The sequence below is a fragment of the Diorhabda sublineata genome, chromosome 3 (assembly GCF_026230105.1).
Source record: "Diorhabda sublineata isolate icDioSubl1.1 chromosome 3, icDioSubl1.1, whole genome shotgun sequence".
Taxonomy (NCBI): Eukaryota; Metazoa; Arthropoda; class Insecta; order Coleoptera; family Chrysomelidae; genus Diorhabda; species Diorhabda sublineata.
In genome coordinates, this window is record NC_079476.1 from 37,087,625 (window position 1) to 37,105,561 (window position 17,937).

Sequence of the window (17,937 nt, forward strand, 5' to 3'; positions counted from 1 at the left end):
AAGTCATGAGATATCTTGTATATTATCTCTTCATCTAAATTTTCGTCTTTTCTCATGATCCAACGTATGTTAGTTCAAAATCGGTAAAGTATCATCTTAACAATCAATTTGACAGCGCAAAGGGTAGTTTGATAGATCAAAATGAAGACAAAAATAACAAGTTGTTGTCACGTCGTTGCTAAAAAAAGAAAACTTGGATAAACATGAAACCAAAGCAATTCTCCGAAACTACATAAGAATGAAACTACTAGATTCTAATTTATCTAGACCTGCCAAAAGATTTTATTGAAATATTTACAAATATCTCGTGACGAGTCTACTGGTAGAAGTTCATCTTCAACTAAAAAACGTAGTGTAGAAGAAGAACAGCAAGCGAAGCTCATGGCTTTTTTTGAGATAGCAAATCAAATTAATGCTAATTTGAAGTCATTGCGAAATGCCTTAATTTAGCAAAGTTTGAAGCTTGAAGATGTAGCACTTCACACTATAGTTTCCACTACAATAAGTGATGATAGGCAGATGGCGTGCGGCTGTCTACCCGTCATGATATGTTTCAGGTGTTAAAGTGTAGGTCATATAATTTCATTAGAAACAATACGATACCAAAAGGTACCAAAGTTTTTGAATTGCATCAACTTTTCGTTGTTGTCGACTGTCACTGTTTTCCATTGAATCGTTAAATCACATTGAGAATTAATTTCCTTTATTTTTTTAACCATACGTTGTCAGAATTCTAAACGTTTCCACATTAGATCTTGATGTTGATTTATGGTTTGTATTGGCTATTTTTCGTTACTCTATGAATATTTGAATAACTTTTAGGTACACATGATACTGAAGAAGCCATATTTGAAAAAAATTATTTTCCCACAATGTAGCTTTCTTATTTTAACATAAACTTTTGCTTACCTGAAGATGTCGGCATACTCAAAAGCTTTGCTTGTTTTGGACCAAAAACGCATTCAAATGAACATTTCCAAGACCAGTCCACACCCAAGCTGTTCCCATGTGGGTCGAGTTGTGCTGTCAACAGTCTGTTTACTGTCTGAAAATTTTGTATTTTTATTTAATGAAGTTCAATATTTTCATTTCATTTATAAACTTGTACAATTGTCTTCTGTAAATCTTTCAACACACAATCTAGAAATTCACTGATAACTTGGACTCTCTTTTTTGTAATTACTCCTTGGTTTCACTTCGTTGTCTTTTTTTGCTGATTACTTACCACATGATATATTTTTCTTGATACTCAGTTTTAGATTCTAAATCGAGAAGAAATTACTGGTTTGCTGCTATCTTTTATACATGGGCTGAGTTTTGGTCATACTTGGATTACGTATGGGATGTACATGGGCTGGGTTTTGATCATAGTTGGATTACGTATGGAATGTACATGGGCTGAGTTTCGGTCATAGTTGGATTACGTATGGGATGTACATGGGCTGAGTTTTGATCATACGTGGATTACGCATGAGATGTGCATGGACTGTGTTCAATTTGCTGCGAGCCTCAAGACAAATTTGTCAGATTTTTGTGTCAATACATAACTGTAGAAGAGACCTAGATCTGGAAACAATGTCTTGTTTCTTTGCTACGTCATTACGTAAAGTAGTTGTTTGCAGAAGGTGCTTAAAATTGGAAGCCCCCAAGTTCTCATAATTAAAAGGTGTATTTAATATATTGCTAATTTTGTTTATTGATAATTTTTAGGACATATGGTACGTTATTTATAATGTCTTGACTCTAAAAAAAATTATATTAATTCAATGTATATATACAAGGGCAGATAAACTATGAGGTTACAAACCAACGAGCTGGTTTAAAGTAGGAAAATCACATTGTAAAGATTTTCTGTTGTTTTTATACTATTAGCAACTAATAAAAGCTGTGATTATTCGGTGTTTTATTAATATTTGTCATTACTGAAAACTCTGCGCCTTAAACGAAAAGAAAAAGTTGATGTAGTGTGAAAAAAAATCTGTTTCTCAAATATAGAAGTCTCTGTCTCCACCACTATAGTGACTCTCAAACAAATTAAATAAAATTGAACAAAGATGGATGTGTTTTTTGTATGAAAGACCATATAATAGCTGAACAATAGTCAGAGTCCGTCAGACTGGCTACTGACTAAGTAGCAGGTTGAAGCCATTTGCTGACATGACCAGCACTTTTGTAATGACACCTTTACAGTCGTATCATGATCAATCCCACCTTCACCACACAACAGACGTCATTCAATTTAATTTCGTATTCATTTGTAACACAGGTTGTCCCAATCCACTGATTTTTATCAGTTATAATTTTTCAAGAAATCACATATATTCACTAGAAAAATCCTATGGAAAATTGCATCCAGTAAAGTGGAAAAATCTTATAATAGTTGTAATTCTACAGTTTATTATAATTTGCGAATGATATATTCAACTTAACTCTTGAAATTGATGAGGCAACTTTGCATTAACAGAAAAAATCCGTGCGTCAAAATTTGAAACTTTTTCATATCCTATAATCATAAAAAAAAATCCAAATTCTTATTTTTTATGTAACTTCATTAATTTTGAAATATTACTTCCTACAATAAACCATTTTGAAGGTAATTTTCAGGGCTACAAGCTTATGTATGCTAGAAGGGCTTGAGATCCTCCACACTTTATTAATAAAGGATCAAAGGATTGTGGATAAGCAATCCTCGCACTATAGTGACAGATTAATTTGGTTATTACTCCGTCAATTTTTATGCTACCAAAAAAAATAAAAAAATAATTGTTATAAAAAATGCTTTGATTTGACTGTTTACTTGTTTTCGTATCTCTTATAATTATGGAGAAAAAAAATGAGAAAAAAAATTTTCTGCAAAATAAAAGAAAAGTATTATTTAATACTCATTTTTTTCAAAATTATGCATTTCTAATCAGCCAAACTTTCAGATGTCGTAAATAACATCCTAATAATGTATTTGCTACAAGGAAAGAGTTTAATTTTGATTTTCAATGAATTGGTATTAGTTTCAGTGGGATTTTTTTTAGCTTTAACTATTTTACATCATATCTCATTGAAATTTCAGTCGAAACGACTTTTATCAGTGGTCATTTGAAAAGTCTTTTTAAGCTCTTTAAAAAGTATTCCATGACTTTTTGTTGAAAAATGTTTCTTTGTTTTTTATAAGCTTTATTTTTGTTTATTACACTTTTTTCGATAAAATGCATCATTACGGAGTTAGACGTAAAAAAATATTGAAAAATGAGTTTTTATTGATGAAAAATCGGCACCATTTAGATCTCGCTTTTTGGCCAGCAGCAATATTAGAAAATGCATTTATCAGTAAACATGGTGTGAATAATATTTATGCAACTTTTCCTTCTTTTAAAAGCACGCATTTGTTCATATAGTCCTAGAAAAATAGTTTGAAATGAATTATTTGCAGTATAACTAACATCTGTATACCAATTGACACATTTTTGGATTTTAAAAAACATCTGGAATTGAAACGTGACATAGAGGTTGGTAAAATCTTGATGAGTATGGAATAGATTCAAGAAAGGATTGAAAATACTAATAGAAATAATATCAGGAAACGAAACGATCGTGGTAGCAAAAATAAAACCATTTTTAATATTTATCAAACACAGTTGATAGCATACTGAGTAGTTTTGTTTCATCGTCATTACAAAATCATCCAGTACATAGCATTAGAAATGGAGTCTACAAAAAATCAATATCATTAACAAATATCCAAAACCGTAGTATAACGCTAAACTAATAATGAGATTGCCCTAGTCAAAATGTAAGTTTGGGTTTATTTTACATAAAGCTGAAGACAGTACAAACACCATTATTTTCTATCCAATTTATTCTATCGTTAAAATAGTCGAAACAACAGTTATAGATCTTGAAATCCATAAAAAATGTTGCCTACACATTTTGTGTTGGAAAAAACCGATTCTGGGATATAACAAATATTTAATAAAGAATGTCAGATGTTGTAAATCAACTCAAACTAGGACAATCTGTATAAAATACTAGAGTGACGATATTATTTCAATTCAAAGAAAAATAAATGATCGTTTCGTCGTATCCGAGATGACAAAAAAAATATCATCGATAAAATCCAAACATTAGTATTCATGGACACTCTTAAAATATTTTTCGAAGTTGTTTGGTAAATCACGCCTTTTTGTCTTCCAAGTCAAGTATTGGGATACCTTTAGAACTAAGTGTTAGATAAATATGAAGAAGAATCTTTACGTATTGTATTTTGACGTTGACTACTCGAGATTAATAAATTATATAATTATTTGATACACACTTGTGGAGTTTAGAGAATAACTTAATGTCTAAAAAATTTGGACTGGATAGAAACTCGACATTGTTGGTCACTTTTCGAAAAAGTTAAATTACAATCCTTCAATATGGCATTCGAATAATAGAAAGTGTACAATGATATGCTGAGTAGACATATACAAGGTGAATGAATTGAAAATAAAGTAAAAATAAGTTTAAAAAAACTAAAAAAAACATACGTACGTGAAGAGAAATCGGCCAACTGTGAACTTTTGACTTTAACTATACAGACCACAAAAATTATCGCATCACTGGTATTTTAGGATATTTTTAATACTTTCTTTTAGTTTTTTGGGACAATCTGTATTATTAAATTACTAAAAGCGGAACGAGTAGGTAGAGCAGATTTGAATAAATAGGAGCTCATGCTCTAACAAATTATAAAACTGAATGTATATTTTCCTAAAATATAAACAAATAATCTGTTCTATTCTATTCTTTCTGTTTTATTAAAAAATTGCTTAAAACAAAAGGTAATTAATAAATATAACTGGAATTTTGTGAGCACTTAGATATAGAAAGCAAAGTTCGAAAGATATTTAAAAAACTAGGGAATAGAAAGGATAATATCAGGACAAGTTTTACTTATATTTGTTGTAAATATAGAGAGATAGAGGACGATTTAGAATACATATCGAGGTTCTATTTAATTCTTCGAATGCAGTACGTGGTCGATATCAAATTAACGTAAAAACGTTCTTTTTAATCTCATGTAAACAATACAAACAGAAACTTTTGAATCCTGGCGAATTTAATCGGAGTAATTAGATATTTTAATAGAATTATTGTATTGTCGACAGTCTTTGACAAGTGCGCCAAGTGCGCAAAGTTTAAATGAAATAGAAGCAAAATCGAGGCCAAAAAGTCAGTTAAAAATATACAGTTGAATAAAAGCGTGTTGAAAAGGTAAAATAAAATACGATTCAATTCAAAAACTCGGTCAGTTGTGGCGACCGAAGGTCGCATCTTCATTTGATTGAAAAAATTGATGAATGTATGAAACACAATTTATTATGAGCCACAAGACTAAAAAAAACTTAATTAAACTCTGTAATATTTTACAATCGTCCAGAATTTATTCCAAATGCATTCAATTGATTCTACAAACATCTGAGTATCATTTCGAGAAAGTCTTCATATTTAATATTGATGTTTCCGGTGTAATTAGGATCTCTACGTTTAAATTCGTCGGTAAACTTTTGTATTTGAATGCAAGTTATGATGTATTGATCTAAAGAAATTTTCTTAGCGTTTGGATTGCTTCTGGTTACTAAAAAATGTATAAAATCAGGAGAGAAATGAATATCTAGAAGTCTCAACGCATAATCCAATTCGTTTTCGTCTAAAAATCCAGAGCTGGCTTTATCGTAAGTATTGAAAGCGTTTATCCACAGTTTTATATGGTAGTATAGTGTTTCGAATTCTTTAATATCCAATCCACCGTTTTTATCTAGATCGAATATTCTAACGACGAATTTACAAGCTGCGTCAGAAAATCGTTTTCCTTGAAAAATTTCGAAGGCTTGTTGAAGTTCTTTCGACGAAATTCTACCTTCGTTTTTAGTGTCCATAGCGGTGAACCATTTTTCTACAGCTGGATGTATTGCTTGGTTTCTGGATATGTTTGTCGTTATGTTTCCCAGTTTCTTTCCTCGGCTATCTGAAATAAAGTAAAAATGATCGTCCCATATCGAAATTTCATATCTAATTATGATACTTCCGGACCCAGTGACCTTTTGAACATTTTGCGCTAGAGTTATTTATTCAATATTCGGTATCAATAGTCATACCAAATACACTACAAACAAATGGAAAAACGTATTTTCATCCTCCAAATAAAATTTAAGAAGATTGATAAAGACGTCACTCTTATTTATAGCTTGTCCAAATATTCGCCCATTTCGTATACACTCAAACCAGTTCTGGAAACATGTTTTCCACTCTGAACATGATATCGTGAAAATATGGTTTTGAAAGTCTTCAACAACTGTCCGTGCGTGACAAATCAGGTAAATACGAGCAATGAGAAATCACTTTGATGTTTTTGCTCTTCAAATATTCACTTAGAGGGGCCTCTATATGTCTGCAAATCGTTTGCGATGGTGCTTCCTTACAAAAAGTTGGACGAAGCGATTCTATGCTAGAAAGGCCTGGCTTCGCAATAACAAACGTCAATGTTCACAATACGGTGTTGCCACAACTCATTAATGCCATCTATTATTCGATTGCAAAACCCAACCCTTATGTAATCTACATATTTATCTCAAAATTTTAATCTAAATAGAGCAATATAGGATTACCTCCTATCAATCCGGAAAATAAGGATTTTTTTTGGACTTCCATTAAATCTCTTCTATTCATACTCCGGGTAATGCTCAAAGCGCGTTTTTGATCTTCTATGTACTGCTGTTGCTCTTCCAGAAACCTTCTTTTTTCCATTAGCTTATGCTGCTCTAATAATTCCTGCTGTTCCATTAATTCGCGTTGTTCCAATAATTCTCGTGGATCCATTAATTCGCGTTTATGAAATAATTCACCACTCGGCGATCGAGACGGTACTGGAATCAATTAAAATATTATTTAGGGCTCACACGATATTCTTCATCTCCATTTCCGGAAAATTGAGACATTAGAAATAGTTTATGGTACGTGCAACTTTTTTCAATGAAATCATGTAAAAAAATTATGAACTCGAAGAAAATTTCGAGCAATTCCTTCGTGTCAAATGATATACATACTTACTAAATGATGGAATAGATGTTATTAACTTGAGCCTTTCTTCAGTTGTTGGACCATCACAATTATCATCTGAAAAGATAGATACGTTTGAATATTCAATAACCAAACTATATATTATCGATAAATAAGTCTCTTCACTCAAATAGCTTTTTCGTTAGAATTTACTTTCGAGGCTGGATCCAGAAGTATTTGGCTCAATAAAGAAAACTTTCTTCTCATCCAAATGCGGCGGTTTTTGTTTAATTTCTTTGCTCAAACGTCGCATAATACTCGCCATTGATAGTATTTTGCTTTTTCAAGATAGTCAATGAAAATTATACCTGCAGATGGAACGGTCTTTGTCTTCTTTGGCACTGGTTCGCCTTTTTCAGGCCATTGTTTTGATTGATCTTTTGTTGGACCCCCGTTGCATCCCTGGTTATCAAAAGGTGCAATATTCGGCTTCATTTCTATGAAACATTGCCAAACAATCGATGGAAACATCTTCACGACGCTGTTTTTGTTCTCTTGTGACAAAACGCGACACCCATTTTGCGCACAGCTTTCTCATGTCCAAATTTTTAGTTATTATGTGATTCACCACACTTTCAGTCGGCGATCATCCAGTACCGCTTTGGGAATTTTCTTCTGGAATCGTCACTTCATTTGGTCGACCACTCTGCGATGCTGCCAAATATTTTACTGTTGACCAACGAAGGAGCAGTTTCATCTAGAGTAGGATCTAGTTCAGCTTTTATATTGGTTGAGCTAATGCCTTTCAGATAAAAGTATTGTATCACATAACGATGAACAATTTTTTTCATTTTTACAAATTCACTGAAAACGTTCACTATTGTTGGCTGCCAAACAAATACTGATCATATGAATATTTTTCAAGCAGCTACCGCCATCTCTAGGTCAGGCCGAGTTCGAAAGATTAGGTTACATCACAAAATATAAGATAAAAACTAAAATAATTATTTTTATAGTGAATTTAAACTATTTTAGATTTTATTTTAGCACGAAAAAGATTATTCCAAATGAACGTCGTGTTTCCTCATGATGCAATAAAAATAACAGCGAATTATTTATTCAGAGCTATATCTGGAGCTGTTTGTGCATAGAAAGAGGATTTTTTGGGTCGGTATATCACCAAAAATTCATCCCTACACACCTGACTTAAGGTTATGTATATTGGGATACACAATATATATATATATATAGTTTATTAAATACTTGGAGAAAGGAAAAAACAATTAACAGTAACATCGAAGTAAATAGAAAAGATTTTCCTTCAGATCTAATCTTCAGTGCGTATTATCTGTTTCCAGATCTTTTAGAGTATCGGAGGAGGATTACAGTCTTCCTTGTCTCCTGCTAATGATTTCATTCCAGTTAGCGTTTTTCCTTTCTTATCTTCCTCATTTGGTCTGTCTACTTTCCTCTCGATCTACATCTCGTAGACCAGCTCATTCTAAATTAGCTATTTCCTCTTTATTTTTTATTATTTGCTCTTATTTCGTTATTTCGTTATTTTTCCTGGTATTCTATTAGATGTTTCAATTGTGGTCATCTTGGCTATGTCCTTCTTTGACAATATACAATTTTCAGTTGCATTTGTATAATCTGGTTGATTTATTTGTTATATTACCATCATCTGTCAATATGGTACATAGATGTTCACACGCAGTTACCTTGTAGAGTGGAATATGCTTTTAAAAAACATATTAAAAGAAATGAAATATTAACCAAATATTTATATAAAAGAGACCTAATTTGAGTCGAAATAAAAATCATAATTATGGCATAGAAAGGAAACTTATTGATCGATGAATATGGATAGAAAATTAAATGGAAACTTAAGATGTAATATTTATGAAAAAACTGAAAAATTGTTTGTAATTATTTGTGTTATTTTACTGAAAAACGATATTAAACTGAAAATTATAAAAATGTTGCAGAAAAAATTAACTGACAGCATTGATACATTCAATTGATCTGATAGGAGAAATTCTAGTGACTAAGAGAAATCAGGTTTGAGTCACTAATTAACGATCTTTTATATTAATTTTATCAATGAATCTTTAATAATATAATTATGGACTTACTATAAAATTTATTGCTGTATTTTGGGTCACTCATAATTTGGACTCGTTTTTAATAATAATAAAATTAAAACTTTCAAATATTATGACATATGGATTGATTTAAAAATTATTTTGACGGCAAATAGACAATCAATCTTCTTTTTCAAGCACGAAATTTATGGTCCTCACCGCAATTGCTCATTAAAGAATTAAACCCAAATGTAGATTGATTATAAAAAAAACACAAAATAGATCGCCGTCGTTTTAACAATTAACTGGGATTTCTAAACAGGCCAGGACATTTATAACTTTTAAATCATAAAGTACTACGATTCTTTTCCCATATTAAAGATCAAAGAAATGCAAATCCACGACAGACTTATTTTTAAGAGGGTTGTTTGGTATTTGTGATTTTCAATTGATACATAGCAAGATTGATACAGACCCAAAAACTCACTTCTAATTTCCAAGAAAATTCCAAAAATGCGTAGTAGATATTCATGTTTTTCAAGTTTAACATGGTAACAAGGTACAGCTTTGTAAATTTGAGTGAATCCAAAAGTTTTTTGATTTCTGTGGGGTTGTTAAGTACTACTTGTATGCAGCCGATGAGAATGTGCTTGAATGGACACAGGAACGTGCCAATTTTGGCAAACAGAAATTTCTAAAGTATTATTAGAAAGAAGATAGTTTTTGTAGTCGTACAAATTATAACATATGAAGGTGAGCCCAGGTATAGCATTCTTGAGCATTTTTGAATTTTATCATTCAAAGAAAATGTGAAGAGGTCAAATGATTTTTCAAATACTTTAATGGTATGTATGATTCAATTTTCCAATATTAGTCAAAATACAACTCAAATGAAACATTCATATTTTGATAATGTTACGTTGCGCCGGAAATGTTTTAAATGTCATTTGTCATCTGTCAAATTTTTTCATACATCTGATAGATTTGGAGGGTCGATTGTACATTTTTTGGACGTCACACTTGAGAAAAAATAACTGCATATGTTGAATCAAAAAGTCGATGTCCATCAGACAATGCACTAATCGTCGAATATTTTAGCAGAAAAATTGAACGAATTCCGTTATGATTTATTGGTTCATTCTTTATATTCACCTAATTTGGCTCTCTCAGATTTATTTTTAATCTCAAATTTTGGAAAATAGCTTGGTAAGTAGCGATTTGAGACAAATGAAGTAGCGATTGCAGAAACAAACGCGTTTTTGGACATATTATTTGTGAATTCTTATTGAATGAAACTTAAAAGTTAAATAACTTATTTATTTCAAAATTACCCTTGATTCATGAATCTCGTAAAATAAAGGTTTTACCGATAAAAATGTTATTTCCTTCTAAAACTAAATCATTGTTTACTAGCCCTGTATACAAACTTATAGTCAAGTGGTCTATTCTATATTTTGTTAGCATTTTATCAGTTCAAACAATGTCCTTTTCAATGTTATTTGTTCAAGACCCTTTAGAATTGGCCCTTAAATATATCAGTAAGTCATTCGCTTATTGTTTTCCCACGTTAGTTTTTATTCAAATAAATAGATATTCTCACGTGATTTATTATTAAATTAGATAATTTTATATTAGATTATACACGGCGAATGAATAAGTTCTTTGAAACGATTTTCATAGAACTATTGTTATGTATTTAAAATAATTAAAAATCCCCGATGTACCTAATGTTGGTACCACGGCTAAAAAATATTTTCTTTTCTCAAAAGGATTGATTCTATTCATTTATTAACAGCTGATATTGTGTTCACTATTGAACAACAAATCAAACAATTATTTATCCTATAAATATCCTTAGTACAATATCTACCCACAACTCTGAGCTAATTGTTGGTTTTGATCCAATAAGAAGGATAATTCTTAAGCCAGGAAAGCAATAGTCAAAATAGGATATTTATGCAATGAGACTCTCAGTAGAAACGTGGCTGTTTACTAAAAATGTCGGAAATTATCCTGATTCCTAAAATATTGGGAATCTTGTTAAAAAAGTTCGTCACAAAGAACAATATCATCATTGCCTACCATATAAGAAATTACTGTAGAACTGGTTTTCAAAGGAATCAAACTCATCTGCACAATCCCTCACAGCAATTTAGTTTTAGGGCCTTACCTCATCGAGAAGCCATGGCGTCCTCGACGGCTACGTATCCAAATAATTTGTATTGAAATATATTGTCGTTAATTCACGTGTTGGCAACGTCGCTAATTTGGAAGCGTAGCCAAGACTGACAGCTCGCTGTGTGACTGTGACACGAGTGGATAAATGTCAAACGTCCTTGCTCGCTTTGCGCATGGTCTGGAACGTAACGTCAAATGTCAAACGCCCCAGGTAGAAACTTTGTACTTGATTTCTTTCTCAACCATCAAACAATTTCAATATCTAATCTATAAATACACATTTTTCAAATTTATTTTCTTGGTTAATGTTGAGTTATGTGAAAATATTTAGTATTCGAATATTTTTGTATGTAAATTTTCATTCAATGGCTATACTACTTTAAAGATAGTCTGGAAAAATAGTAAAGTTAAGGAAAAGATATTTGTTGTAACAATTCATACAATCTGAAATAAAAAAAATAGTAATACACTCAAATCCCTTTATTTAATACTTTACATTAAAATCCCAAAACTAACAAATGATAATAAATCCAATTTATTGTTAAGGAATGTTGTCAATGCGTTAGTAATATCAAAAGAGAACAATTTGAATTAATTAAAAAAAAAAATAGTGAATAGAACAAAAGTCCACCCAAATTTTATCGAAAAAATTTTCTGAACAAATATCAATTTTTGTTATCAACATTTTAATGAAACAAAACTAGTCACCAACTAATTCAAATCCAATTTTCTGAAGTTTCTTGTAATCGAAGAATGTTATTGTTAATTAATATCAAAATCAAACTAACTAATATGCAACAAACAAAGCTCAAATTTGAACTTTTTTCGAGTAAATTTCAATTTCATGAAAATCCTTTACAGTTTGAATGAACAAATACTATTTCAAAAGTACCCGCCGAGACGCAGCGCATGCGCAAAGCGAACAAGGAGGAACGGATCCTTTTGACATTTATCCACTCGTACTGTGACGACCTGGCGGTGTCATCAGTATTAGGCCTCTTCTATGCACGCGTTTTTTGTCGCTGGTCGCGGGGCGACAAATCCAAGCGTTTCTTGTCGCGTGCAGCTTTCAAATTTGATCAGTTTTAACTGTTGCAAGTGGACCACACAACGGCAGTGATTAAAAATGGATCTATAAAAATTTCATTGAAAAAAGACGACAGAGACGTTGGGATGTGTGCATCCAATTAATAGTGCTTCTCAGAGGCGTATATTTTACACTTCATGCAGAATTAAGACTCGACAGGGAGAAATTCTTCAATTATTACCGTATGTCGACTCATTTGATGAGCTATGTAAAAAGCTTTTATTACAAATGTGGAGATGGTACGGGGATTTGCGTTTGATCCAGAGGAAAAGTTATCAAGGTTGAGATAAATACAAACAAATATGTTTTTTCTTTTATTGCGTCAAAAACAATTCAACGTCCAGATTTTCCATGGTACTTCTTCACACATCAACACAACTCTACAAACTGACTGTTCATAACGACAAACGATAATAAACGCGCGTTTCTTGTCGCCCCGCGACCAGCGAAAAAAGACGCGTGCATAAAAGAGGCCTCATGTACACAATCAAGATGCAACTCACTTACTCAGGGTCTATTCGGCCGCCAAGATTGAAGCAAATGAATTTCGATACAGAAAGATTAATCGTAGAAATTCAAAATCGACCATGTTTATAGGATACCGCAATGCAAGATTATTATGGTTGTCATTAGTTGAAACATTATAAAAAGTATTTCCACATAGATACAAATGCAAACCAAAAATAAAATTATGTTTGTTCTTGATGAAGACGTCCGCAATTTACCTACTGATAATAAATGAAACTTCTGGTCGTAACCGCCAAATCCGCCAACTTGAACTATACTAACTACTGGTGTTCCAATAGTCGCGACGTTGAGTAATGTTGCAGAGTCTTCGAGGCGTTAATTCTCGATACGAGGACTGAGAAACCTGACTGAAAGATCTTCTTGGCAACCATAAGCGACCATAGCCACGGCTACGGAGCTGGCGACGTCCCCATGACGTTTTAGCGAGGTAAGGAAGAGAAAAGCATACAATAATAGAAGAAATCCATAAGCAGGTTAACTAGAAAATGCTTTGAAAAAAAAAATTATGTTCAGCGGTGTGCATCAAGCTTTCGACAAAACTTTGAATCAAAGATTCGATTATAAGCTAAAAGTCTTTCGGAATAGATCAATATTCAGAGCTTTACCAATGAATGCTAGTGTATCACAAAGGTATTGTTCTTGGCTGACTCTTCTTCCTTTTTGATACACCAATAGCAGAAACTGCTACCACTACACCAACACTCCAAGTTATCGTCTTCAGAGACTGAAGGTAAATTGAGCTGAGCTTAGTTTAAATGTCAACAACGATTCCAGAAACTCCAGCTTACATGTATACTGGTAGAAGTTGACAAAGCCAAACAAGATGCAAGAAACTATAAGAAGTATTTAATCAAGTAAATGCGTGGACGCATTTGCCTCAACAAATACTTGCATACAGATTTTGCGTATAAGCACATTGGTCGAATACCTATCAAGTGGATATGGGGCATGTATCTTTGGAGGTATGTCTGCTCAAGCAATAGTAAATAGCGATGACTTATTATCAATGCTGCTGGTCGAAACAGCAACCTCCACAGAGACCTGTGCGAAGAGTCGAGGTACGAAAGCATGTGAACAGATTTACATTTAGCAAAATCTCGAGACAATCCATCGTGAAGTGATAAGAAGACATTGAATTAGTGACATAGTTAAGTGCTGATTACTGAGGAAATCAGGAAAAACAATGAAATATTATTTGTTAATATTATGTAGGTAATAATAATCCAAATGATGACGATTAATTTTGACACGCTAAAAATAAGATAATACGAAGCTCGCGCCGTTTGGGAAACAACAATAAAAAACGAGAAAAGTAACCTAAAACGAAACATCCAACGGTTAAAAACTAAATATGACAGACATCAAAATATCGGAAAGACAATTTCCGGCTCCAGTTATGATTAAAACAAATGAGCATCGTGATTGAACAAAATGCGAGCACCACCGCCTACTGCTATGTCTGTTTGGCTTTTGTTTGTTTTCATAACGTGCGGGTGAATGATTAGAACCAATGAAATTTGAGCAGTAGAATCAAAACAAAGCGTTTAACTTAATTGATATAGGGGTATCTCAAATAATAACGATAATTTTATGTTGATGAACAATCCTAATTGGATTTTTTTGTATCACAATAGAAGGTTAAATCATGAGAAACGTACATTTATTTTTCGTGGACAATATGTACAGGGTCCTTCACGACGAGCTGAATCGATATGCATATGGGAAAGTACTGGGACCAAAGTTGCTTGCATGGGTTTCCGAAATGCTAAAATAATTTCAGTTCTCTGAAACTTCAGGTTATAGCGGAAGTGAACCCAAACATCGTCATTTTAGACCAAAAAAAAAGGTAATGTCAAGGTGTTTTTATTGTTTGTTGATATGTTAGCTTTCTTTGGTCGCTCCGGACAACCGACAATTAAAAACTATGAAAATTTCAGTTTTTTCAAGTTTTTACAAAAACCGTTAATTTGAGATATATGAATTAGTAAAGTTTTCGAAATTTTTAGATAGCGGAATTCGGCACCATTTTCTGAACACCCTATATAAATTTTTGTCAAGGTTTTCACAGATTTTGAAAGCTGTAAGTGTTATTTGTCCAAACACCAAAAATATTATACCTGACTCACTTAAACTTAGAAATATAATTTTTTTAGTGGAGGACTGCGTGTGTCCAAAAAATTTCGAAAATGTGAAATAATTAAAAAATGGTGGACTTTAGGCATACTATGCCTTATATAAAGTTATAATGAAATTTTACGTAGATTCCAAAAATTTAATAAAAACTATAGCATTCCGTTTAAAATAACGAAGTTTGGGTCCACTTTCGGTATAACCGGAAGTTTCATAAAACTGAAATTATTTCAGAACACTAGTCCCAGTACTTTCTCATATAAATATTGATTCAGCTCGTCGTGAAGGAACCTGTATGTTAGTTTTAATTTTATATTAATACAATTAAAAATTCAAATAGTTCAAATGTATTATTATAGTAGTTTTATATGACATTATTTAGTCGCTTGCTTCATACAGAGCTATTAAGTTGTCTCATCAAACACATGTAATTTTTTCTATTTTGCTATAAAGATAAGAAAGGATAGATAAAGAGATAACAGATGCAAAAAGTTATAAGGAAAACTTCCTTACAACAAATAGCAAAGTTGGGGGTATGTCAGAAAAAGTGCAATTTAAACTTAGGGGAGTTTATTTTGGAGCAGCGCCCGCACTAGCTTTTTTGGAGAAACAAACAAATTACCGCTCCTTTAGATAATATAAGATATTTACAATAATTAGTTTACCATGCAGAACCTACGAAAAAAAATTATAATATTTTGACTTTTACTGTACTTAAACATTTGGTCTGCAGTGCATATCTTTATTTGAGAATAATAATGAAAAAATGATTTTAGATTATAAAAAAAAACGTTCATTTTATAAGGTAGATACTATAACAAAATTAATAAAATAATACAAAAGAGTACATATAAAAAAATATCTTGCCAACACTCCTAAACAAGCACATTCTACATTACTGCATAATCAAATTAGCAAAAATACATCATATGATTAAAAGGGAAGAAAAGAAACGTGTTAATATATTTTAATTTAGAGAAATTCCTTTCCTCATTTGCCAAAAGTTACAGGTATAGGTATAGTAAACAATATTCTTAAGGCGACGCTAAGGTTTGGAGCAAAGTCCTTATCTACAAATCTGTCATCAAGCATATATGGACATATGGAATAGAGCTGTGAGGCTGCGCTTCTAAATCTAATACAAATATCATTCAGAGATCCCAATCTAAAATACTCCGTCAGCTAGTAGATGCTCCATGGTATGTAACAAATCGCACTGGGAGTGCCCACTGTACAAGATGTTATCCAAGAGAGAATCATCAAATACCACCAAACTATAGAAACCCACCCAAATCCACTACTAAAGGAGTTATTAACGCCGCGGAACACGAAAAGGCTAAAAAAAGTTGGCCAATAGACCTAATATGAGGTACAAGAGGTTGCATCACTGGAAGTAAGCCTCATCAAGACATTATAGATGTTAGATTATCTAACACTCGCGAGCAAATTAACCTATTGAATGTAAAAAGTATTCTGATTGTTAAAAAAAACCTGATGATGAATCGAGTCGATGTTCTAACAAGTTTTGGGAGAACCTTCATTCCTAGAAATGATTATTCCTTCAGGACCAGTGAAAACTGTAAGCTAATTATCTGTTTTCCAGCTCCATTGGGTGATTTGTAATTTCGGTGTAGGACTCAAAACCTTTCCAAGTATTCATGAAGGCATTTTTCGAGAGAGGAGATTTCCCTATCTTAGTTTTATCAAAAATGCAATTAAAAACATAATCAGCATCATTATCATCAATCTTCTTGGGCACGTCGTATAGGATTCAATTTTCCTAAACACACTGTATTTTCTTTTTATAAGAGACAAAATTTGAATTAGAAAATTGAAAGAGTTCTTTAGAAGTATCCAATTTATGAATTCCAGATAAATATGGAGATTTCTATATAATCATAATCAACTTTACTGGTTGCCATATTTCATCATCTCCGCTTAATATTCTCAAGACTGGATGAAAATCAGTCCCAGTAAACATTAGCAAATTGTGGGTGAATTAATAAAGAGAAAACCGTAGAACGTTGAACGTTCAACGGATGAGTTTAGTTGGTGTGGTGTGATTGCAGTTCATTTACGATGCTAAACGCGAAAGGGCTGCAAACTCCATTGATTGCACGCCCAATTACCCCCCTATATCATGTTTACATAAGTAATCATCGAGCACGACGCAGTTGACATAGCACCACTGCGTTGTCGCTGCCGGAATTAAACGATCCTACAACCCCCCAAAGTCAGTAGCGGTTCTTAGTAGAGCGAGGAAGAAATCTTTTGAACCAATTTTTCATCAGCTTTAATCATTTACAATATAAAACTCTAGATTATATTTGTATTTTGAAATCCTTCGTCTCGAATATCTGTTGAAATATGAATGAAAAAACTGTTAGATCCTTGATAGAATTTCAATTATCTTTGAGTCCTTTAGTTCCTTATCTTGTCTATCTAAAATCTAGAAATTGGTAATAGTAAGGAACATAGTTATAATTCTAAAATCAATTTTAGCGTTATTATGTACTATTTAAAAAAAAACTTGCAACAGTTCGATTTTTATTCTTAAATTGACAATTCACATTATGAAAATATCATCCCCGCCTCCCAGTAGTTTGTTGTAAAGGGATTTTAGCCCTCTGTTCAGTAATATAGTTTTTCAAATTTGGTACAATCATAATTTTTAAGCTGTAAAATGTATTTCCAACCAAAGCGATTTTAGAATTCTCGTACAACATTTTGTTAATCTCTTCCGTTTTCATAACTTTTAGCAATATTAGAATATAACTTAGATTTTAAATAACCCCATAAGAAGTAATCGAGAGAAGTCAAATCGGGGGATTTAGCCGGCCATTCGATGGTTCCACGCCTTCCAATCCATCTATTGGGAAAAACCTCGTTTAAATATCT

The 17,937-nt window shown here is 32.2% G+C and overlaps 1 protein-coding gene across 1 annotated transcript in view; it reads right to left on the reverse strand.

Moving 5' to 3' along the window:
• Positions 1–5,441: 5,441 nt before the first annotated feature.
• LOC130441773 (peflin-like) overlaps positions 5,442–17,937 on the reverse strand; it is a 50,559-nt gene continuing 38,063 nt past the window's right edge. The window contains exons 2-4 of the mRNA XM_056775560.1: positions 7,084–7,149; positions 6,642–6,899; positions 5,442–6,001 (exon numbers count right to left, since the gene is read on the reverse strand). Of these exons, the coding sequence (XP_056631538.1) occupies positions 5,442–6,001; positions 6,642–6,899; positions 7,084–7,149 (884 nt within the window). The remainder of the gene's footprint in view (positions 6,002–6,641; positions 6,900–7,083; positions 7,150–17,937) is intronic.